General features: G+C 64.7%; 1 protein-coding gene across 1 annotated transcript; it reads right to left on the bottom strand.

Moving 5' to 3' along the window:
- Nucleotides 1-1,471: 1,471 nt before the first annotated feature.
- GRIK5 (glutamate ionotropic receptor kainate type subunit 5) lies at nt 1,472-21,796 on the bottom strand. The gene is given in 21 exon segments (XM_069882793.1): nt 1,472-1,682; nt 1,684-1,850; nt 3,304-3,425; nt 3,529-3,657; nt 3,752-3,977; nt 5,039-5,204; nt 5,371-5,544; nt 6,153-6,262; nt 6,342-6,455; nt 7,076-7,270; nt 8,083-8,190; nt 8,304-8,408; nt 9,404-9,559; nt 10,231-10,392; nt 11,971-12,024; nt 13,347-13,525; nt 14,466-14,631; nt 15,704-15,801; nt 17,699-17,857; nt 19,099-19,228; nt 21,711-21,796. Coding segments are annotated over 20 exon segments (2,817 nt in total). The 5' UTR covers nt 19,181-19,228; nt 21,711-21,796; the 3' UTR covers nt 1,472-1,537.
- Nucleotides 21,797-22,374: the final 578 nt, after the last annotated feature.

The following is a 22,374-nucleotide window of genomic DNA, read 5'->3' as shown; positions in this document are numbered from 1 at the left end:
CCCCCAAACCAGCCCCCCCCCCAGTTTGCTGCCTCTCTGACCCCCCAATACTGGGGTGCCCCCCCTTCTATCTGCCCCCCCCCAGCCTGTAATTAGCGCTCTCGCTAATGACCTCTTCGCCCCCCCCCACCCCCAAACCCAGCCCCCCCCCCCGCGCCGCAGCATCCTTGCTCCGGTTGCCATGGCAACGCGGCTGCCTGGCAACGGGGAGGGTCCCTGGCAACGGGGGCTGGAGATGCTGATGGGGGGGGGGAGAAACAGACACCCCCCCCAAAATAGATCCCCCCCCCCCAGTGCTGACCCCCCCCAAATGACCTTGAGGTGACCTTGACCCCAAAATCGCTCCCACACCCCCAACTTGGGACCCCCCCCAAATTAAGGCCCCCATCCCCAATTAGCACCCCCCAATCCTGAATCCCTCCCCCCAATTCTTCCTCCCCCCCCCCAAGAGCCCCCCCCAAACGCTGCTGCCCCCCTCCTTGAGATGGGGGGGGACTCTGAGAGGGGGGTGGACCCCGATATTTAGGGGGGACCCCGATATTTGAGGGGAGGGTATCCTGAGATGGGGGGGGGGGGGACACCCTGAGATTTGAGGGGGGAACCCCAATATTTAGGGGGGACTCCGAGATTTAAGGGGGGGAGACCCTGAGATTTAGGGGGGGGACACCCTGAGATTTAAGGGGGGGGGGTACCCCGAGATTTAGGGGGGGATTCCGCCTCCCCCCCCCCCCCCCTTTCCAGCCCATCCCGATGCCACCGGCATCCCCGATGACGTCACGTCTGGTTGCCATGGCAACCATCGATGGAGCCTGGACCACAAATTGGGGGGGGGGGGGGGTGACCTTGCAGGAGGAGGAACGGGGAGGGGGGGGGGACACACACACATCTCCCTGCCCCCCCCTTAATCAGCATCGCTTGGAGCCCCCCCCACCTAATTAGCATCTCATTAGCATCTAATTTGCATACATCCCCCCCCCAAAACCTTTAAACGAAGGGGGGGCAGATTTTGGGGGCGTTTTTTTTTTTGGGGGGGGGGGGGTTTGTAGTCAGAGAATCAGGCGCCTTCTCTTAAAATCCAGTTGGGTTTTATTTTGGGGGGGGGGGCGCGGCGAGACCCCAAAACCCGAGGGCCCCGACCCCCCCCCCCCCGAAATGGGACAAAACAGCCAAAAAAAGGGAAAAAACAATAATAATAATAATAATAATACCCCCCCTCGCCCCCCCCCCATCCTGTGTCCATGGGGGGGGGGGGATGAGGGCATCCATGCCCCTCCCACCCCCTGTGATATTGGGGTGTCACTCCCCCCCCAAATCCTTCCAGGCACGGAATGGGGGGTCCCCCCCCAACCCCCCCCCCGGGCAGGGTGAAAGGGGGGGGACAGCACCCCCCCGCCCCCCCCCCCCCGGGAAGGCACAGAGCAGGTTGGGGGGGGTTCCAGTCCAAAAAAAGGAGGGGGGGGGGATTTCATTGGGGGGGGGGGGGTCCCCAAAAGTCCTGGCATACGCACGGCGTACAAGGGGGGTCGGGGGGGGGGGGTCACTCTGGGGGTCGTGGCCCCCCCTCTTGTGGGGGGGGGGCCGGCTGGGGGGGGCGGGGGGGCCCCCGCATGGCCTGGATGCGGCGGCATTCGGGGCAGACGCGGATGTGGGTGCAGGGAGGGGGGGCTCCCCCCGGCCCCGGCCCCCCCCCGGCTTCCGAAGTTGGGGGGGGGGGTCCCCGAGTAGAGTTTCCCGTTGCTGAAGCGCATCTGGGGGGGCCGGGGGGGGCGGCGGCGGCGGCGAGCGCGGGGGGGCCGGCGGCAGGAGACGGCGTGGGAGAGCTCGCGCAGCATCTCGGAGCACAGCGAGATCTGGGGGGGCACGGGCGGGGACACCCCCACGGCCATTGACCCCCCCCAGATCCACTGGGACCCCCCCAGATCCATTGGGGAACCCCCACAGAGCCATTGACCCCCCCCAGATCCATTGGGACCTCCCCCAGATCCATTGGGACCCCCCCCCAGATCCATTGGGCAACCCCCACAGAGCCATTGACCCCCCCCAGATCCATTGGGACCCCCCCCAGATCCATTGGGCAACCCCCACAGAGCCATTGACCCCCCCCAGATCCATAGGGACCCCCCCCAGATCCATTGGGGAACCCCCCAGATCCATTGGGACACCCCCAGATCCATTGGGACCACCCCCCAGATCCATTGGGACCCCCCCAGATCCATTGGGGAACCCCCACAGAGCCATTGGGGATCCCCCACAGAGCCATTGACCCCCCCCAGTTCCATTGGGACCTCCCCCAGATCCATTGACACCCCCCAGATCCATTGGGACCCCCCCAGATCTATTGGGGAACCCCCAGAGAGCCATTGGGACCCCCCTAGATCCATTGGGACCCCCCCAGAGCCATTGGGACCCCTCCAGATCCATTGGGGAACCCCCACAGAGCCATAGACCCCCCCCCAGATCCATTGGGACCCCCCCAGATCCATTGGGACCCCCCCAGATCCATTGGGGAACCCCCACAGAGCCATTGACCCCCCCTAGATCCATTGGGACTCCCCCTAGATCCATTGGGACCCCCCCCAGATCCATTGGGACCCCCCCCAGATCCATTGGGGAACCCCCACAGAGCCATTGACCCCCCCCAGATCCATTGGGACCCCCCCCAGATCCATTGGGGAACCCCCACAGAGCCATTGACACCCCCAGATCCATTGGGACACCCCCAGATCCATTGGGGAACCCCCACAGAGCCATTGACCCCCCCCCAGATCCATTGGGACCCCCCCAGATCCATTGGGGAACCCCCCCAGATCTATTGGGGAACCCCCACAGAGCCATTGACCCCCCCAGATCCATTGGGACCCCCCCAGATCTATTGGGGAACCCCCACAGAGCCATTGACCCCCCCCAGATCCATTGGGACCCCCCCCCAGATCTATCAGCCTCCACCCCCAGTATCCATTGGGGACCCCAAGATCCATTGCCCCCCCCCTCAGATCTATCAGCCCCCCCTCCCAGACCCATCAGGCCCCCCCAGCCCCTCTGTGCCCCCCATTTCACACCCCCCTCCCCCCAGCCCCCCACATTTTGCCCCCTCCTCCCCATCTTTCTGCCCCCGACCCCCTTTCCCCCCCCCAGCCCCCCCTTTTTTTGCCCCTTCCCCTCCTCTCCCACTTTGTGACCCCCCCTTCCCCCCATTTTTCTGCCTCCCCCCTCTTTCTGACCCCCATTTTCCCCCCAGCCCCCCCTCTTTCTGCCCCCTCTCTCTCCCTCCCAGCCCCCCCCTTTTTTTGAGCCCCCCCCCACCTCCTCGCTCTCGGCCGAGCGCCGCGTCGACCACACGAACTCCACGACGGCCACGAAGATGGCAACGATGAGGCCGCAGACCAGGACCACGAAGATGCCGCCGATGTTCTCCATGCCCAACCCTGGAGAAGACACCGTTGGGGCTCAGAACATGCCTCCTACCCCCCACCTCACCCCCCCCCCCAAAACCTGGACCTCTGGGCTCCCCCAGGTGCCCTCTCCAACCCTTGGCCCGGTGATCCTCCTCCTTGGGGCAGTGTCCTCCTTCCCACCATTTCCTCTTGAGGATCTCCAGCCGGTTGTTCTCCTGCAGCTGCAGGATGGCCAAGGTGATCTCGTCCCGGAAGGGCGACCCTGGAGGAGAACGACAACCCGATGGGGTCCCACCACCCTCCTTGCGGGGCGAGAGGACCCCCTCGGCACCCCCGTGTTCCCCCCCAAGGGGTACCCAGAGGCATTCCGATGCCGTAGCCCTTGGTGTCCAGCAGCCCCCCGATCTGCGTGAGGTTGCAGTTGTGCCGCCGGTGATACTCGTTCATGGTGGACTCCAGCAGGAAGGCGTATTTGGAGTTCAAGACCCGGGCGATGCCTTCCTCCGTGCTCTTGACGAAGACGCTGGGTTGCTTGGACTGCATGTAGTTCCACATGCGCTGGTAGGTCTGGTACCGCGAGTTCTGGGGGCGGAGACGGGTTTGGGGCGGCTGGTGGTCCAGTTGGACCTTCAGCGAGTCGCGTTGGGCTGCGTTGGGGTGGGTTGGGAAGGGGTGGGTTGCTCAGTTGGGTTGGGTTGACCCACACGGAGTTGGATTGGGTGGGATTGGATGGGTTGGGTTGGATTGAACTAGGTTGGGTTGAGACATGTTGGGTTGATCCAGATTGAGTTGGGTTGGATGGGTTGGGATGATCCAGATTGAGTTGGGTTGGAGGGTTGGGTTGATCCAGATTGAGTTGGGTTGCATGGGTTGGGTTGATCCAGATTGAGTTGGGTTGGATGGGTTGAGTTGATCCAGATTGAGTTGGGCTGGATTGAATGGGTTGATCCAGATTGAGTTGGGTTGGATGGGTTGGGTTGACCCAGGTTGAGTTGGGTTGGATGGGTTGGGATGATCCAGATTGAGTTGGGTTGGATGGGTTGGGTTGACCCAGGTTGAGTTGGGTTGGATGGGTTGGGATGATCCAGATTGAGTTGGGTTGGATGGGTTGGGATGATCCAGATTGAGTTGGGTTGGAGGGTTGGGTTGATCCAGATTGAGTTGGGTTGCATGGGTTGGGTTGATCCAGATTGAGTTGGGTTGGAGTGATCCAGATTGAGTTGGGTTGGATGGGTTGGGATGATCCAGATTGAGTTGGGTTGGATGGGTTGGGTTGATCCAGATTGAGTTGGGTTGGATGGGTTGGGTTGATCCAGATTGAGTTGGGTTGGATGGGTTGGGTTGATCCAGATTGCGTTGGGTTGGATGGGTTGGGTTGACCCAGGTTGAGTTGGGTTGGATGGGTTGATCCAGATTGAGTTGGGTTGGAGGGTTGGGTTGATCCAGATTGCGTTGGGTTGGATGGGTTGGGTTGACCCAGGTTGAGTTGATGGGGTTGGGTTGACCCAGATTGAGTTGGGTTGGATGGGTTGGGTTGACCCAGGTTGAGTTGATGGGGTTGGGTTGAGCCCGAGCAGCAGCTCCACCTGCTCCCCGTGTCCCATCAGCCCCGTGTCCCTCCCTGAGCCTCTCCCGAGTCCCACCTGGAAGAAGGTCATGGTGGAGCCGGCGTGGATGGTGCCGTACTCGATGTTGGTTTGATCCGCGAGGTCATCGGCCGACTCGATGGGCACCTCCATGCGCTGCACGGTCAGGAAGGCGGCCAGGTTGGCCGTGTAGGACGAGATGATGATGAGGGTGAAGGCCCACCTGGAGGAACCACCCCAAAAAGGAGCTTCAGGGAGGGGTTCGTGGCCACCAGACCTCAGAAAGAGCTTCAGGGAGGGGGTTCGTGGCCACCAGACCCCAAAAAGAGCTTCAGGGAGGGGTTTGGTGGCCACCAGACCCCGCGAGGCGGCCACCACGGGGGTCTCACCAGACGCCGCTGACGCAGCGGGTGGAGAGGGCGCGAGGCATGATCTCGGAGCCTTGTTGCATGAAGCCTCCCACCGGGAACCAGAGGCTGTTGCCCAGCGTGTACTGGTTCTCCAGGAGGTTGTGACGCTCCCGCAGGCAGGGGTGGGGGTTGTACCACTCGTAGGGGCTCAGCCTGGGGTGGGGGACACCCCAAAACCCCATAAGTACTTTCAGGACATCTCAAAACCCTCCAAAATCAGCTCCTGGTCATCCCCAAACCCCATAAGTAGCTCCAGGACACCTCAAAACCCACCAGAACTTGCTCCTGGTCACCACGAACCCACCAGAACCCACCTCTGATCAACCAAAACCCCCATAAGTAGCTCCAGGACACCCCAAAACCCACCAGAACTTGCCCCTGGTCACCCCAAACCCCCATAAGTAGCTCCAGGACACCCCAAAACCGGGATTTTAGATACCCAGGGGGTCTGGGTGGACTTGGTTGCCCCTGAGGTCTCATCCTTTGGGTTCCCAAGTGTCTTTTGGGGATGCACGTGGGGTCTAACGGGGTGTTTTGGGGTCCCCTGGGGTCTGGGTGGATTTGGGGGGCCCTTAACGGGGCTCTGAGCAGATTTGGGGGTCTGGGTGGGGGTTCCTCAAAGATCTGGAGGGGGTTTGGTTGCCCACGGGCTCTGGTCCTTTGGGATCCCCAAGGGTTTTGGGGGGTGGATCTCGGGGTGCTGGTTCTTGGGGGGTGTGGGGGTGTCTCTGGGGGTATTTTTGGGGTGTCCCCCCCCTCACCGGGCAGCGAGGAAGAGGACGCAGCTGACGGCCAAGTAGGCGAGGAGCATGAAGAACCAGACGGCGGGGGAGAAGGGGTCTAGGAAGGAGAAATATCCCGGCTTGCGGCCCTGCGGGGACACGGCGTGAGACCGAACCCCCAAAACCCACCGGGGGGACCCCCCAAAACCCGTCCCCCCCACCTCGTACCATGTGGACGCGGTAGAGGATGCTGATGCCCAAGGTCATGAAGGGTTTGGAGAAGTCGATCACCTTCTCCCGCTCGGCCGTGATGGTGAAGGCGGCCACGGCCAGGTCGGCTTTCTGGAAGGGGCGGGAGACACCCCAAAATCCCCTAAGCAGCTCCAGGATACCCCAAAACCCACCAGAACCTGCCCCTGGTCACCCCAAACCCACCAGAACTCGCCTCTGGTCACCCCAAACCCCCATGAGTAGCTCCAGGACACGCCAAAACCCACCAAAACTCACCCCTGGCCACCCCAAAACCCCATAAATAGCTCCAGGACACCCCAAACCCATCAGAACCTGCCCCTGGTCACCCCCAAACCCCATAAGTAGCTCCAGGACACCCTGAAATCCACAAGAACCCATCCCTGGTCACCCCAAAACCCCATAAGTAGCTCCAGAACATCCCAAACCCACCAGAACTCACCCCTGGTCACCCCAAACCTCAATAAGTAGCTCCAGAACACCCCAAACCCACTAGAACTCACCCCTGGTCACCCCCAAACTCCCATAAGTAGCTCCAGGACACCCCAAACCCACCAGAACCTGCCCTTGGTCACCCCCAAACTCCCATAAGTAGCTCCAGGACACACCAAAACCCACCTAAACTCACCCCTGATCACCCCAAACCCCCATAAGTAGCTCCAGGACACCCCAAACCCCCCCAGGACCCCCCAAAGCCCCCGTTCCCTGCCTACCCGGTTGATGAGCTCGCCCACCATGCCGGTCCAGGAGCCGTTGGGCTCGGGGGCCCCGTAGAGCCCGTCCTCCACCAGCTTGATGTGGAAGCGGAACTTGAGGAGCCCGGCCAGCTCCTGCAGCATGTCCACGCAGAAGCCCTCGTAGCGCTCGGCGCCGCCCGCGCCCCCCACCCGCATCACGTAGGGGTTCTCCTGCGGGACGGGGACGGGGACACGGAGGCGTCAGGGGGAGAACCCAACCGGGAACCCAACGGAAGGGACTCTATGGGATCCCAAAGGAGAAATCAATGGGGAACCCAACGAGGAACCCAACGGAGGTGACTCTATGGGATCCCAAAGGAGAAATCAATGGGGAACCCAACGAGGAACCCAATGGAGATGACTCTATGGGATCCCAAAGGAGAAATCAATGGGGAACCCAACGAGGAACCCAATGGAGGTGACTCTATGGGATCCCAAAGGAGAAATCAATGGGGAACCCAACGAGGAACCCAATGGAGATGACTCTGTGGGATCCCAGTGGAGATCCCAGTGAGGATCCCAACAGAGATGGCTCTGTAGGATCCCAAAGGAGATCCCAGTGGAGAATCCAATGAGGAACCCGATGAGGAACCAACGAGGAACCCAATATAGATGACTCTGTGGGATCCCAAAGGAGATCCCACTGGAGAACCCAATGGAGACGCCCCTATGGGATCCAAGTGGAGAAGCTCAGAGGAGCCCAGTGGGGAGTTCAGGGGGATAGCAGTGGAGATCCCAAGGGGACACCCCAACGGGAACCCGAGGGGACCCCAGACGGAGATCCCAAGGGGTTGATGATGAAGATCCCAGGGGGACACCCCAACGGGAACCCAAGATCAGAAAGGGACAACCCACCAAGAGCCCAGGAGGAGCTGACGGAACCCAACGGAGACTCCAACGGGACCCCAAACCGAGACCTGGGGGGTCCCCGACGGAGAAGCAGGACCCCTCAGGACCCCCAAGTGCCCCCCGCCGGTGCTCACCAGGATGGTGGTGATGATGAGGGTCTTGTTGGCCAGGCTGTCCGAGGCGTTGATGGCCAGCGAGGTGGCGTCCATGGCCAGCGTCCGGTTGGAGTACCACACGCCCACCTGGGGGGGCAACACGGGGCGGCCGTGGGGCAAGTCACGGGGCCACCATGGGGCTGGTCTGGGGCCACCATGGGTCATCTGTGGGGCCACCACGGGGCCACCACGGGGCTGACCTCGCGGTGTCCGTCGCGTCCCTTCTCCAGCACACGGAGGCTGTAGTTGGTTCGCTGCCCTCGGCTGTTGAACTCCACGCGCCCCGTCAGCCCCTCGTACTCCACCTGGGGGGACCCCAAAAATGGGGGGGGGGGGGACCCAGAGCCCCCCCCCTGTGGGGACACAACCCCCATAAAACCCACCTATGGGGACACCAAGCCCCCCAAACCACCTCCAGGAGGACCCCAAACACCCTTATGGGGACCCCAACTCACCCCATGTGAACCCCAAACACCCTTATGGGGACCCCAACCCACCCCATGGGGACCCCAAACACCCTTATGGGGACCCCAACCCACCCCATGGGGACCCCAAACACCCTTAGGGGGACCCCAACTCACCCCATGTGAACCCCAAACACCCTTACGGGGACCCCAACCCACCCCATGGGGACCCCAAACACCCTTATGGGGACCCCAACCCACCCCATGTGAACCCCAAACACCCTTATGGGGACCCCAACCCACCCCATGGGGACCCCAAACACCCTTAGGGGGACCCCAACCCACCCCATGGGGACCCCAAACACCCTTAGGGGGACCCCAACCCACCCCATGGGGACCCCAAAACCCCCCTATGGAGACCCCAGACCCCCCCATGGGGACCTCAACCCCAAATTCCCCCACGGGGACCCTAAACCACCCCAAACCCACCTATGGGGACCCCAACACTCCCCATGGGGACCCCAACTCCCCCTATAGGGACCCCAAAACCCCTGCATACGGACCCCAAACCTCTATGGGGACCCAACCCCCTCCCATCATTTGGGTTCCAGCCCCCACCTTTTGGGTTTGTGCCCCCCTCTTTGGGGTTCCAGGCCCCCCCCATTGGGTTTGTGCCCCCCGCTTTGGGGTTCCAGCCCCCCCCTACTGGGGATGTACCCCACCTTTTGGGTTCCAGCCCCCATTTTGGGTTTGTCCCCCTCTATTGGGTTTGGACCCCCCCCCCCCTTTGAGTTTGTACCCCCCTCTCCTTTTGGGGGTGTCCCCCCTTTCCTTTTAGGTTCCCCCCACCCCCCATTTTTGGGGTTCCCCATTTCGGGGTCCCCCCCTCCCCTCACCATGCGCAGGTAGTTCATGAGGCTGGTGCCGTGGGCCCAGATGCCGGCCCCCCCGCAGCCCAGGGCGCGGCCCCCCCCGATCTCCTGGCTCCGGTTCAGCGCCCGCACGGCCCCCACCACCACGTGAACCGCGTCGAAGAGCAGCGCGGCCGACAGCTGGGGGGGGACACGGTGAGCCCCACCACCCCAGAGAGGTTCTGGGGTCCCAACAAGGTTCTGGGGACCCACCAAGATCTTTGGGTTCCCACCAAGATCTTTGGGTTCCCACCAAGGTTCTGGGATCCCACCAAGATCTTTGGGTTCCCACCAAGATCTTTGGGTTCCCACCAAGATCTTTGGGTTCCCACCAAGGTTCTGGGTTCCCATCAAGGTTCTGGGATCCCACCAAGGTTCTGGGATCCCACTTGAGGAGTTTAAAGTCCTCTCCTTGGTTTTTGGGGTCCCCCCAGGTCTTTCAGGGTCCCTGACATCCCCAGCTCCTTGGGTTCCCAACAAGGTTTTGAGTTCTCACCAAGACCCTCGGGTTCCTCTCAACGTTTTGGGTTCCCATCAAGGTTCTGGGCTCCCACCCTTGGGTTTTGAGGTCTCCTATTGTCTTTTTGGGGTCCCTCATTGGGTTTTGGGGCATCCCTTGGGTTTTAGGGTCCCCCTTGGGTCTTTCGGGGTCCCCACTGCCCCCAACTCCTTGGGTTCCCACCAAGACCCTTGGGTTCCTATCACTGTTTTGGGTTCCCACCAAAACTTGGGGTTCTGAGGTCCCACCCCAAGACTCTGGGGTCCCCCCTGGGTGTTGGGGTCCCCCTCCCATGAGGTTTTGGGGTGCTCACCGCGGGGCCGGGGTAGGGGCTGCGCTCGCAGCTCTCCCGCCAGGACATGTTGAGGCTGCGCACAAACTCCGGGAAGAAGGGGTGGCCGGGGTCCAGCAGGGAGAAGCCCAGGATGGTGGCCGGGGCGGCCGGGAGCCCCTCCAGGCGCAGCAGAGGGAAGTCCTGGGGGCATCGGGGGCACGGGGGTCATGGAGGGAGGTGATGGACATCATGGAGGGCTTGAGGGTCATGGAGGTGATGGACATCATTGAAAGCTTGAGGGTCATGGAGGGCTTGAGGGTCATGAAGGTGATGGATATCATGGAGGGCTTGAGGGTCATGGAGAGCTTGAGGGTCATGAAGGTGATGGATATCATGGAGGGCTTGAGGGTCATGGAGGGCTTGAGGGTCATGGAGGTGATGGACATCATGGAGGGCTTGAGGGTCATGGAGGGCTTGAGGGTCATGGAGGTGATGGACATCATGGAGGGCTTGAGGGTCATGGAGAGCTTGAGGGTCATGAAGGTGATGGATATCATGGAGGGCTTGAGGGTCATGGAGAGCTTGAGGGTCATGAAGGTGATGGATATCATGGAGGGCTTGAGGGTCATGGAGGGCTTGAGGGTCATGGAGGTGATGGACATCATGGAGGGCTTGAGGGTCATGGAGGGCTTGAGGGTCATGGAGGTGATGGACGTCATGGAGGGCTTGAGGGTCATGGAGAGCTTGAGGGTCATGAAGGTGATGGACATCATGGAGGGCTTGAGGGTCATGGAGGACTTGAGGGTCATGGAGGTGATGGACATCATGGAGGGCTTGAGGGTCATGGAGGACTTGAGGGTCATGGAGGTGATGGACGTCATGGAGGGCTTGAGGGTCATGGCAGTGGTGGACATCATGGAGGGCTTGAGGGTCATGGAGGTGATGGACGTCATGGAGAACTTGAGGGTCATGGAGGTGACGGACGTCATGGAAAGCTTGAAGGTCATGGAGGGCTTGAGGGTCATGGAGGTGATGGACGTCATGGAAAGCTTGAAGGTCATGGAGGTGATGGACGTCATGGAAAGCTTGAAGGCCATGGAGGGCTTGAGGGTCATGGAGATGATGGAGGTCATGGAGAATTGAGGGTCATGGAGATGATGGACATCATGGAGGGCTTGAGGGTCATGGAGAGCTTGAGGATCATGGAGGTGATGGACGTCATGGAGGGCTTGAGGGTCATGGAGATGATGGAGGTCATGGAGAATTGAGGGTCATGGAGGTGATGGACATCATGGAGGGCTTGAGGGTCATGGAGAGCTTGAGGGTCATGGAGGTGATGGATGTCATGGAGGGCTTGAGGGTCATGGAGGACTTGAGGGTCATGGAGGTGATGGACGTCATGGAGGGCTTGAGGGTCATGGAGAGCTTGAGGGTCATGAAGGTGATGGACATCATGGAAAGCTTGAAGGTCATGGAGGGCTTGAGGGTCATGGAGGTGATGGACATCATGGAGGGCTTGAGGGTCATGGAGAGCTTGAGGGTCATGGAGAGCTTGAGGGTCATGGAGGTGATGGACGTCATGGGGTCCCTGGATTTCTGGGTGTCACGGAGGTCGTGAGGGGTCAGGGAGGTCGTGGGGTCGTAAGGTCATCGGGTCACGGAGGTCACACAGGGGTTGGGAGTAACAGGGTCACTGGGTCGAGGGGTCACAAGGGCTCATGGAGGAGGCAGGGTGGGGTCAGGCGGGGTCAGAGGTCGGGGCGGGGTCAGAGGTCTCACCATGGTGGTCAGGATGTATCTGTAGAACGCCGAGGTCATCCCCAGCTCGGCCGCCTACGGGAGAGCCGCACTGACCCACGGCCCCCGAGACCCCTGCCCCACGGCCCCCAGCCCCATAGCTCCCACCCCAATGGAGCAAGACCTCGTGAAGCCCCCAGCCCCAACTCCCCAACCCCCTAGCTCCCACCCCAATGGAGCAAGACCTCGTGAAGCCCCCAGACCCAACTCCCCAGCCCCATAGCTCCCACCCCAATGGAGCAAGACCTTGTGAAGCCCCCAGACCCAACTCTCCAGCCCCACAGGCCCCCAAGCCCCCTGCCCCATAGCCCCCCAACCCCCTAGCTCCCACCCCAATGGAGCAAGACCTCGTGAAGCCCCCAGACCCAACTCCCCAACCCCATAGCTCCCACCCCAATGGAGCAAGACCTCGTGAAGCCCCCAGACCCAACTCCCCAACTCCCTAGCTCCCACCCCAATGGAGCAAGACCTCGTGAAGCCCCCAGACCCAACTCCCCAGCCCCATAGCTCCCACCCCAATGGAGCGAGACCTCGTGAAGCCCCCAGACCCAACTCCCCAGCCCCACAGGCCCCCAAGCCCCCTGCCCCATAGCCCCCCAGCCCCATAGCTCCCACCCCAATGGAGCAAGACCTCGTGAAGCCCCCAGCCCCAACTCCCCAGCCCCATAGCTCCCACCCCAATGGAGCGAGACCTCGTGAAGCCCCCAGCCCCAACTCCCCAGCCCCCTAGCTCCCACCCCAATGGAGCGAGACCTCGTGAAGCCCCCAGCCCCAACTCCCCAACCCCATAGCTCCCACCCCAATGGAGCAAGACCTCGTGAAGCCCCCAGACCCAACTCCCCAACCCCCTAGCTCCCACCCCAATGGAGCAAGACCTCGTGAAGCCCCCAGCCCCAACTCCCCAACCCCATAGCTCCCACCCCAATGGAGCAAGACCTCGTGAAGCCCCCAGCCCCAACTCCCCAACCCCATAGCTCCCACCCCAATGGAGCAAGACCTCGTGAAGCCCCCAGACCCAACTCCCCAACCCCATAGCTCCCACCCCAATGGAGCAAGACCTCGTGAAGCCCCCAGACCCAACTCCCCAACCCCATAGCTCCCACCCCAATGGAGCAAGACCTCGTGAAGCCCCCAGACCCAACTCCCCAACCCCATAGCTCCCACCCCAATGGAGCAAGACCTCGTGAAGCCCCCAGACCCAACTCCCCAACCCCCTAGCTCCCACCCCTATGGAGCAAGACCTCGTGAAGCCCCCAGACCCAACTCCCCAGCCCCATAGCTCCCACCCCAATGGAGCGAGACCTCGTGAAGCCCCCAGCCCCAACTCCCCAGCCCCTCGGCCCCCCCCCCAGCCCCACCTTGGTGAGGACGAGGTGGGAGACGGAGGCGTTGGCGTCGATGATGATGGTGCCGATCTTGTCGTCGCGGATCTCCTTCAGCAGGGCCGTGGGGTCCTGCGCCTCGTCCAGCATCCGCACCGACAGCGTCTCCCGCGAGATCAGGAACCCCCGAACCAGCTCCTCCAGCCGCAGCAGGCCTGGGGGGGGGCACCGGGGGGGCTGGGGGGGCACCCAGGGACCCCCACCCCACCCCCCCCACTAAATCCAGCCCAGCCCTGGGAACCCCCTGGAATTCCATCCTTGGGGACCCCCAGCCCTGCACCCCCTGGGTTCCTCCCCCCATAGCATCATCTTCCCCCCCCAAAACAGGCTGGGGGGGGCAGCCGGGGGGGGGGCTGGGGGGGCACCCAGGGACCCCCTCCAAGCCCCCCAAATCCATCCCGTTCCCATGAGCCCCTGTCTGTCCTTGGGGACCCCCAGCCCCAGAACCCCAACACCCCCTCCCCGTGCCCCACAGAGCCCCCCATCACCCCACAGCCCCCTCCCCTCCCCCTGTGCCCCCTCCCCATGCCCCATAGCCCCCTCCCCTCACTCTGTGCCCCCTCCCCATGCCCCATAATCCCCTTCCCACGCTCCATAGCCCCCTCCCCATCACCCCACAGCCCCCTCCCCATCACCACAGAGCCCCCCATCACCCCACAGCCCCCTCCCCTCCCCCTGTGCCCCCTCCCCATGCCCCACAGCCCCCTCCCCTCACCCTGTGCCCCCTCCCCATGCCCCATAATCCCCTCCCCACACTCCATAGCCCCCTCCCTGCACCCCATAGCCCACTCCCTGTGCCCCACAGCCCCCTCCCCATGCCCCACAGCCCCCTCCCCTCACCCTGTGCCCCCTCCCCATGCCCCACAGCCCCCTCCCCTCACCCTGTGCCCCCTCCCCATGCCCCATAGCCCTCTCCCCTCCCCATGTGCCCCCTCCCCATGCCCCACAGCCCCCTCCCCATCACCCCACAGCCCCCCATCACTCCACAGCCCCCTCCCCTCACCCTGTGCCCCCTCCCCATGCCCCATAATCCCCTCCCCGCGCTCCATAGCCCCCTCCCCACACCCCCTAGCCCCCCCCCCCAATGCCCCCTACACTCAGCCTTGGCGCAGATGAGCGAGGCCGCGGGGTAGCGGAAGCTGCGCAGGATGTGACCCAGGGCCAGGCTCACGTCCTCGTTGCTGGGGTAGAGGCTGACGGCCGCGAAGCGCAGGTACTGCAGCCGGGGGGTCTCCTCGGGGCCCACCTTGATGTGGGGGATCTGGGGGAGCAGGGGGTTAGGGGGAGGCTGGGGTCTAGGGGGGGTCTAGGGGGTCCCAGGAGGTCTCTAGGGGGCAGATCTGGGGGGCGGGGGGGGGTTATGTGGGGTCCTGGTGGGGATTTGGGGTCCCCAGGGGGGGAGTTGGTGTCCCATGGGGGTGTTTGGGGGTCCCGGGGGGGGTTTTGGGGTTCCAAGGTGGGGGTTTGAGGGTCCTGGGAGCAGTTTTGGTGTCCCAGAAGGGGTTTTGGAGTCTCAGGGTGGGGGTTTTGGGGTCCTGGGAGGGGTTTGGGGTCCCAAGGTGGGATTTTGGGGTCCTGGGCTGGGGTTTTGTGTTCCCAAGGTGGGGTTTTGGGGTCCCAGGGTGGGGTTTTGGTGGTCCCAGGAGGGGTTTTTGGAGTCTTGGGAGGTGTTCGGCATCCCTGGAGGGGTTTGGGGGTCCCAGAGTGGGGGTTTGGGGGTCCTGGGAAGGGTTTGGGGGTCCTGGGAAGGGATTTTGGGGGTCCTGGGAAGGGATTTTGGTGTCCGAAGGTGGGGTTTTGGGGTCCCATGAGGGATTTTGTGTGCCCAAGTTGGGGTTTTGGGGTCCCGGGAGTGGGGTTTGGGGTCCCTAGAGGGGTTTTGTTTTCCCAAGGTGAGGTTTTGGGGTCCTGGGAGTGGGTTTTGGGGGTCCCAGGAGGGGAGTTGGAGGAAGGGGGTCTGGAGGGGGAAGGTTTTGGGGGTCCCAGGAGGGGATTTGGAGGGGGCGGCTTGGAGGGGGGAGGTTTTGAGGTTCCCAGGAGGGCATTTTGGGGTCCCCAGGAGGGGGTTTGGAGCGGGGGGGGGTGATTTTGGGGGTCCCAGGATGGGGTTTTGTGTTCCCAAGGTGGGATTCTGGGGTCCCAGGGTGAGGTTTTGGGGTGCCGGGAGGGGGGTTGAGGTCCCAGGATGGGGTTTTAAGGGTCCTGGGGGAGGTTTTAGGGGCCCTGGGGGAGGTTTTAGGAGCCCTGGGGGAGGTTTTAGGGTTCCCGGGGAGGGTTTTGGGGTTCCTGGGGAGGGTTTTGGGGTCCCCGGGGAGGGTTTTGGGGTCCCTCACCTCCTTCTCCCCGCAGATGTGGCTGACGGTGGAGGCGGCGGCGGGGCTGGCGGCCGGACCCAGCACCGACACGACGCCCTTCGGCAGGATCTGGCACACTGCGGCCGCGCACGCCGCTCGCACGAGCGCCTCGCACGCTCACCTCGCACGCTCACCTCACACACACCCCCCCTCGCACCCCCGTGTGTCGCACGAGCGCCTCGCACGCTCACCTCGTGCACACACCCCCCCCCACCTCGCACCCCCGTGTCGCACGAGCGCCTCACACACTCACCTCCCCCCCTCGCACGCCCGTGTGTCTCACACTCGCCTTGCACCCCCGGGCATCGCTGGAGCCGCAGGCCCTCGTGCACACACCCTCCCAGTGCCTCCCAGTCCCTCCCAGTGCCTCCCAGTCACCCCCAGTGCCTCCCAGTCACCCCCAGTCTCCCCCTCACACCCCTCCCAGTGCTCCCAGTCCCCCCCAGTGCCTCCCAGTCCCTCCCAATCTCCACCTCACACCTCTCCCAGCGCTCCCAGTGCTCCCAGTCCCTCCCAATCTACCCCTCACACCTCTCCCAGTGCTCCCAGTCCCCCCCAGTGCCTCCCAGTGCCCCCCAGTCTCCCCCTCACACCCCTCCCAGTGCTCCCAGTCCCTCCCAATCTCCACCTCACACCTCTCCCAGCGCTCCCAGTGCCTCCCAGTGTTCCCAGTCCCTCCCAATCTACCCCTCACACCTCTCCCAGTGCTCCCAGTCCCCCCCAGTGCCTCCCAGTGCCCCCCAGTCTCCACCTCACACCCCTCCCAGTGCTCCCAGTCCCCCCCAATCTACCCCTCACATCTCTCCCAGTGCTCCCAGTCCCCCCCAGTGCCTCCCAGTCCCTCCCAATCTACCCCTCACACCTCTCCCAGTGCTCCCAGTCCCTCCCAGTGCCTCCCAGTGCCCCCCAGTCTCCACCTCGCACCCCTCCTGGTGCTCCCAGTCCCTCCCAGTGCCTCCCAGTCCCCCCCAATCTACCCCTCACGTCTCTCCCAGTGCTCCCAGTCCCCCCCAGTGCCTCCCAGTGCCCCCCAGTCTCCACCTCGCACCACTCCCAGTGCTCCCAGTCCCTCCCAATCTCCACCTCACACCCCTCCCAGCGCTCCCAGTCCCTCCCAGTGCCTCCCAGTCCCTCCCAATCTCCACCTCACACCCCTCCCGGTGCTCCCAGTCCCTCCCAGTGCCTCCCAGTCCCCCCCAATCTACCCCTCACGTCTCTCCCAGTGCTCCCAGTCCCCCCCAGTGCCTCCCAGTCACCCCCAGTGCCTCCCAGTCCCTCCCATGCTCTACCTCACACCCCTCCCAGTGCTCCCAGTCCCTCCCAATCTCCACCTCACACCCCTCCCGGTGCTCCCAGTTCCTCCCAGTGCCTCCCAGTCCCTCCCAATCTACCCCTCACATCTCTCCCAGTGCTCCCAGTCCCCCCCAGTGCCTCCCAGTCCCCCCCAATCTACCCCTCACGTCTCTCCCAGTGCTCCCAGTCCCCCCCAGTGCCTCCCAGTGCCCCCCAGTCTCCCCCTCACACCCCTCCCAGTGCTCCCAGTCCCTCCCAATCTCCACCTCACACCTCTCCCAGCGCTCCCAGTCCCTCCCAGTGTTCCCAGTCCCTCCCAATCTAACCCTCACACCTCTCCCAGTGCTCCCAGTCCCCCCCAGTGCCTCCCAGTGCCCCCCAGTCTCCCCCTCACACCCCTCCCAGTGCTCCCAGTCCCTCCCAATCTCCACCTCACACCCCTCCCAGTGCTCCCAGTCCCCCCCAGTGCTCCCAGTCCCCCCCAGTGCCTCCCAGTGCCCCCCCAGTGTCCCCCTCGCACCCCTACCAGTCCCTCCCAGTCCCTCCCAGTCCCCCCCAGTGCCCCCCAGTCTCCACCTCACACCCCTCCCAGTGCTCCCAGTCCCCCCCAGTGCCTCCCAGTGCCCCCCAGTGTCCCCCTCGCACCCCTCCCAGTCCCCCCCAGTGCCCCCCAGTGCTCACTGGTGTCGGTGGTCTCGTAGTGGCTGTCGCGCTGCAGCTCGAAGATGTCGAGCTCGAGGCGGGCGCGCGCGGGGCCCCCCCCGTTGATTCTCTCTCGCGCCAGCGCCAGCGCCAGCCGCTCCCCCCGCCCGCAGCCCGAGCGCTCGTCCAGGATGGCGGCTGGAAAAGGGGGGGATCAGGGGGGGACCCCGAAACCCAGACACACCCCCACAGACACCACAGGGCCCCAGAACCCCCCCCCCAGAACCCCAAAACCCTCACAGACCCCAAAACTCCCCCCCACACCCCCCCCCCCCCAGAACCCCAAAACCCAGAGGGACCCCCAGAACCTCCCCAGAACCCAACTCCCCCCCCCAGAACCACCCCAGGACCCCAAAACCCAGAGGGGCCACAGAGACACCCCCCCTCAGAGCCCCAAAACCCAGTGGGACCCCCAGAGCCCCCCGTGTCCCCCCATGTCCCCCTGTCCCCCCCATGTCCCCCTGTCCCCCATGTCCCCCTGTCCCCCCCGTCCCCCTGTCCCCATGTCCCCGTGTCCCCCATGTCCCCCTGTCCCCCCCCATGTCCCCCTGTCCCCCACAATGTCCCCCTGTCCCCCCCATGTCCCCCTGTCCCCCCCCATGTCCCCCTGTCCCCACGTCCCCAATGTCCCCCATGTCCCCCTGTCCCCATGTCCCCCATGTCCCCCTGTCCCCTCCATGTCCCCCCATGTCCCCCTGTCCCCCCATGTCCCCCTGTCCCCAATGTCCCCCTGTCCCTCCATGACCCCCTGTCCCATGTCCCCCATGTCCCCCTGTCCCCCTCATGTCCCCCTGTCCCCTCCATGTCCCCCCCATGTCCCCCTGTCCCCATGTCCCCCTGTCCCCATGTCCCCCTGTCCCCCCAATGGCCCCCCAATGTCCCCATGTCCCTCCATGACCCCCTGTCCCCCATGTCCCCCTGTCCCTCCCACGTCCCCCTATCCCCAATGTCCCCATGTCCCCCTGTCCCTCTATGTCCCCCTGTCCCCCCATGTCCCCCTGTCCCCCACGTCCCCCTGTCCCCCCCATGTCCCCCTGTCCCCAATGTCCCCCATGTCCCCCTCCCCCCCATGTCCCCCTGTCCCCCCCATGTCCCCCTGTCCCTCTATGTCCCCCTGTCCCCTCCATGTCCCCATGTCCCCATGTGCCCCTGTCCCCCCCATGTCCCCAATGTCCCCCATGTCCCCCTGTCCCCCTGTCCCCATGTCCCACTGTCCCCCCCTGTCCCCCCCATGTCCCCAATGTCCCCCATGTCCCCCTGTCCCCCTGTCCCCATGTCCCACTGTCCCCCCCTGTCCCCCCCATGTCCCCAATGTCCCCCATGTCCCCCTGTCCCCCCCGTCCCCCTGTCCCCCCCCCTGTCCCCCTGTCCCCACTCACCCACGCGCAGGGGGGCGCCGCCGTGCCCGGGGGGGGCGATGGTGGCCGCCAGCAGCAGCAGCACCGCGCCCTGCGCCCCCATCCTCGCCCGCTCCGCATCGAGAGGGGCGGCCGCGGCCCCCAGCGCCGCCTGCGGGGCGCCCCGTGAACCCCCAAATCCTGGTACCCCCCTAGGACCCCCCCGGAATCCCAGTGACCCCCCCCCCAGGCCCCTCCATGTACCCCCAAACCCTGGGACCCCCCCCAGCAACCCCGCTAGGCACCCCCCCTGCACCCCCAAACTCTGGGACCCCCCCATGAACCCCCCAGACCCCCCTCCTGCACCCCCAAACTCTGGGACCCCCCCTCATGAACCCCCCCAGACCCCCCTCCTGCACCCCAAAACCCTGGGACCCCTCTCATGAACCCCCCCCAGACCCCCCTCCTGCACCCCCAAACCCTGGGACCCCCCCCCCCCCCCACAACCCCCAGACCCCCAAAGCTCCCCACCCTGGGACTCTCAGAGCACCCCAATACTGGGGGGGGGGCATAGGATACTGGGGGGTCCCCTCAGTCTGGGGGGGGGTCCTAAATATGGGGGGGCCTCAATATGGGGGGGATCGGGGGGGTGTGGGGGGTATGGGATATTGGGGTGTCCCCTCAATAAGGGGGGGGGGGTCCCAGGACCCACTGGGGGGGGTCTCGGGGCGGGGGGGGGTCCCGTGGAGCCATTGATGCTCGTGTCCCGGCAACGGTTGCCGGGCAACGGGCTCCGGCTCCCAGGATGCTGCTGTTGCCTAGCAACGGGGGGGGGGAAGGGAAGGGGGGGAAAGAAAGGGCTGGGGGGGGCGTCCCCCCCCCCCCAAAAAAATGTGAGGCCCCCCCCCCCATCAACGGTGAGGGGGGATGGACAGACAGACAAGAGAGGGAGAGGGACAGACTGAAGGTTGGGGGGGCAAAGGGACAGACGGACAGATGGGGGGGGCTGAAGGGATGGGGGGGACAGACAGACAGACAGGGGGGCATGGGGATGGATGGACAGACGGATGGATAGACGGGTAGAGGGATGGACAGACAGACAGAGGGATGGAGAGAAGGATGGACAGACAGACGGAGAGAGTTGTTGGATGGAGGAGGGATGCAGAGACGGACAGACGGACAAGAGGCCCCGGGGGATGGAGAGACGGACAGACGGACGGCGGGATGGTGGAGGGACAGACGGATGGACAGAGGATGGAGAGAGGGACAGGGGACGGACAGACAGACGGACAGGGGGAAGGGATGCAGGGACAGACGGAGGGACAGAGGCCTGGGGGATGGAGGGTGGACAGACGGACGGACAAGGGGAACTGGGAAAGGGAACTGGGAATGGGAACTGGGAAAGGGAACTGGGAATGGAGACTGGGAACTGGGAAGGGATCTGGATCCAGTACTGGGGTGGGAGGGTGGAACTGGGAAAGGGAACTGGGAATGGGAACTGGGAATCAGGAACTGGGAAGGGATCTGGATCCAGTACTGGGGTGGGAGGGTGGAACTGGGAATGGAGACTGGGAACTGGGAATGGGAACTGGGAATGGAGACTGGGAACTGGGAATGGGAACTGGGAATCAGGAACTGGGAATCGAACTGGGAATAGGGATCAGGGAACTGGGAATGGATCTGGATCCAGTACTGGGGTGGGAGGGTGGAACTGGGAATGGAGACTGGGAACTGGGAACTGGGAAGGGGAACTGGGAATGGGAACGGGGAAAGGGTCTGGATCCAGTGCTATGGGGGAGGGCTGGGAACAGGAACCAGGACTGGGGGATCAGATCCTGGGAACTGGGAATGGGAACTGGGAACTGGGGATGGGAACTGGGGATGGATCTGGGAACTGGGGATGGATCTGGGAACTGGGGATGGATCCGGGAACTGGGAATGGGAACTGGGAAGGGATCCGGGAACTGGGAATGGGGGATGGACCCGGATTTCCCCGTGCCCCCCCCTCCCCGTTTCCCCCTCCTTATTCCCCAACCCCCCCCCATTCTCCCCCCAATATCTCGATCTCCCCCCCAATTCCCAGCCCCCCCCCCCCCCGTACCCTCCCCATCCCCATTCCCCCCCCCCCCCCCAATCCTCCTCCCTCCCCCCAGTGCCGGTCCCCCCCCCCCCGCTTCTCTCCCAATCCCCCCCCTCCCTCCCCCACCCCCCCAGCTCCCGATCGCCCCCACGTTCCCCCCTCACCCCCATTTACCCCCCCAGCCCCATTTCCCCCCCCAGCCTCTCCCAGTTCCCCCTTTCCCAGCCTCCCCCCAGCCCCATTTCCCCCCCCAGCCCCTTCCCACCCCCCCATCCTCTTCCCCCACCCCCTTTCCCGGCCTCCCCCATCCCCATTCCCCCCCCCATCCCTCTTCCCATCCCTAATCCCCCCCCCAGCCCCCCAACCCCATCCCCCCACCCCCGTCCCCCCCTCATTCCTTCCCCCCCACCCCCAGTCCACCCCCCTCTCCCTTCCCCCCCCATCCCCCCTCTCCCGTTCCCCCCCTCTCGCGTTCCCCCCCCCATTTTCCTCTATCCCCCCCCCCCCATTTTTCCCCCCCCCCATCTCCAGCCGCCCCCCCCCCCCCCATTTTCTCCCCCCCCCGGTCACTCACGGCGCTCGGCGCGGCCGCCGCAGCCCCCCCGGCCCTTCTCGGTGTGTGTGTTAAGGGGGGGGGGGGGGGCCCCGAGCCGCGTCTCCTCCGCCCGGTGCGGCGGTAACGACGGGGGGGGGGGGGTGTGTGGGGGGGGCAGGGCCCGGCCGGGCCCCCCCGGTCCTCGATGCTTGCGGCTCCGGTGAGGGACGGGGGGGGCCCCCCCCCTCAGGAAATTTAAAAGGGGGGGGGGTGGGGGGCTCGGTGTGTGGCCCCCCCGCCCCCCCACACGCGCTGGGGGGGGGGGGCAATGGGGGGGGATGGGAAGGAGAGGGGGGGGGGGTGTCGCCTTTCGCCCCCCCCCGCGTGGGTTTGAGGCGGGGGGGGGAGGGAGGAAGGGGGGGGGGTTGCAGCCCTGGGGGCGGTGGGGGGCGCGCGGGAGGGAGGGGGCGTGGCCAAGGGAAAGGGCGGGGTTATTAAAAGGGGCGGGGCCGCGGCGAGGGGGCGGGGCCGCCGCGCGCTGCGGGGGGGAGCGGGCGTTGCCGATTTAAAGGGGGCGTGGCTTTGCGCGAGTGGGCGTGGCCAAGAGAAAGGGCGGGGCTAGATGGGCGGTACACTTATTAAAAGGGGCAGGGCCGCAGCGAGGGGCGGGGCCGCAGCGCGCTGCGGGGGGAGCGGGCGTTGC

Source organism: Phaenicophaeus curvirostris, unplaced genomic scaffold (assembly GCF_032191515.1).
Source record: "Phaenicophaeus curvirostris isolate KB17595 unplaced genomic scaffold, BPBGC_Pcur_1.0 scaffold_338, whole genome shotgun sequence".
Lineage (NCBI taxonomy): Eukaryota > Metazoa > Chordata > Aves > Cuculiformes > Cuculidae > Phaenicophaeus > Phaenicophaeus curvirostris.
Note: the sequence above shows the minus strand (reverse complement) of the source record. Positions and strands in the feature narration are given on the sequence as shown.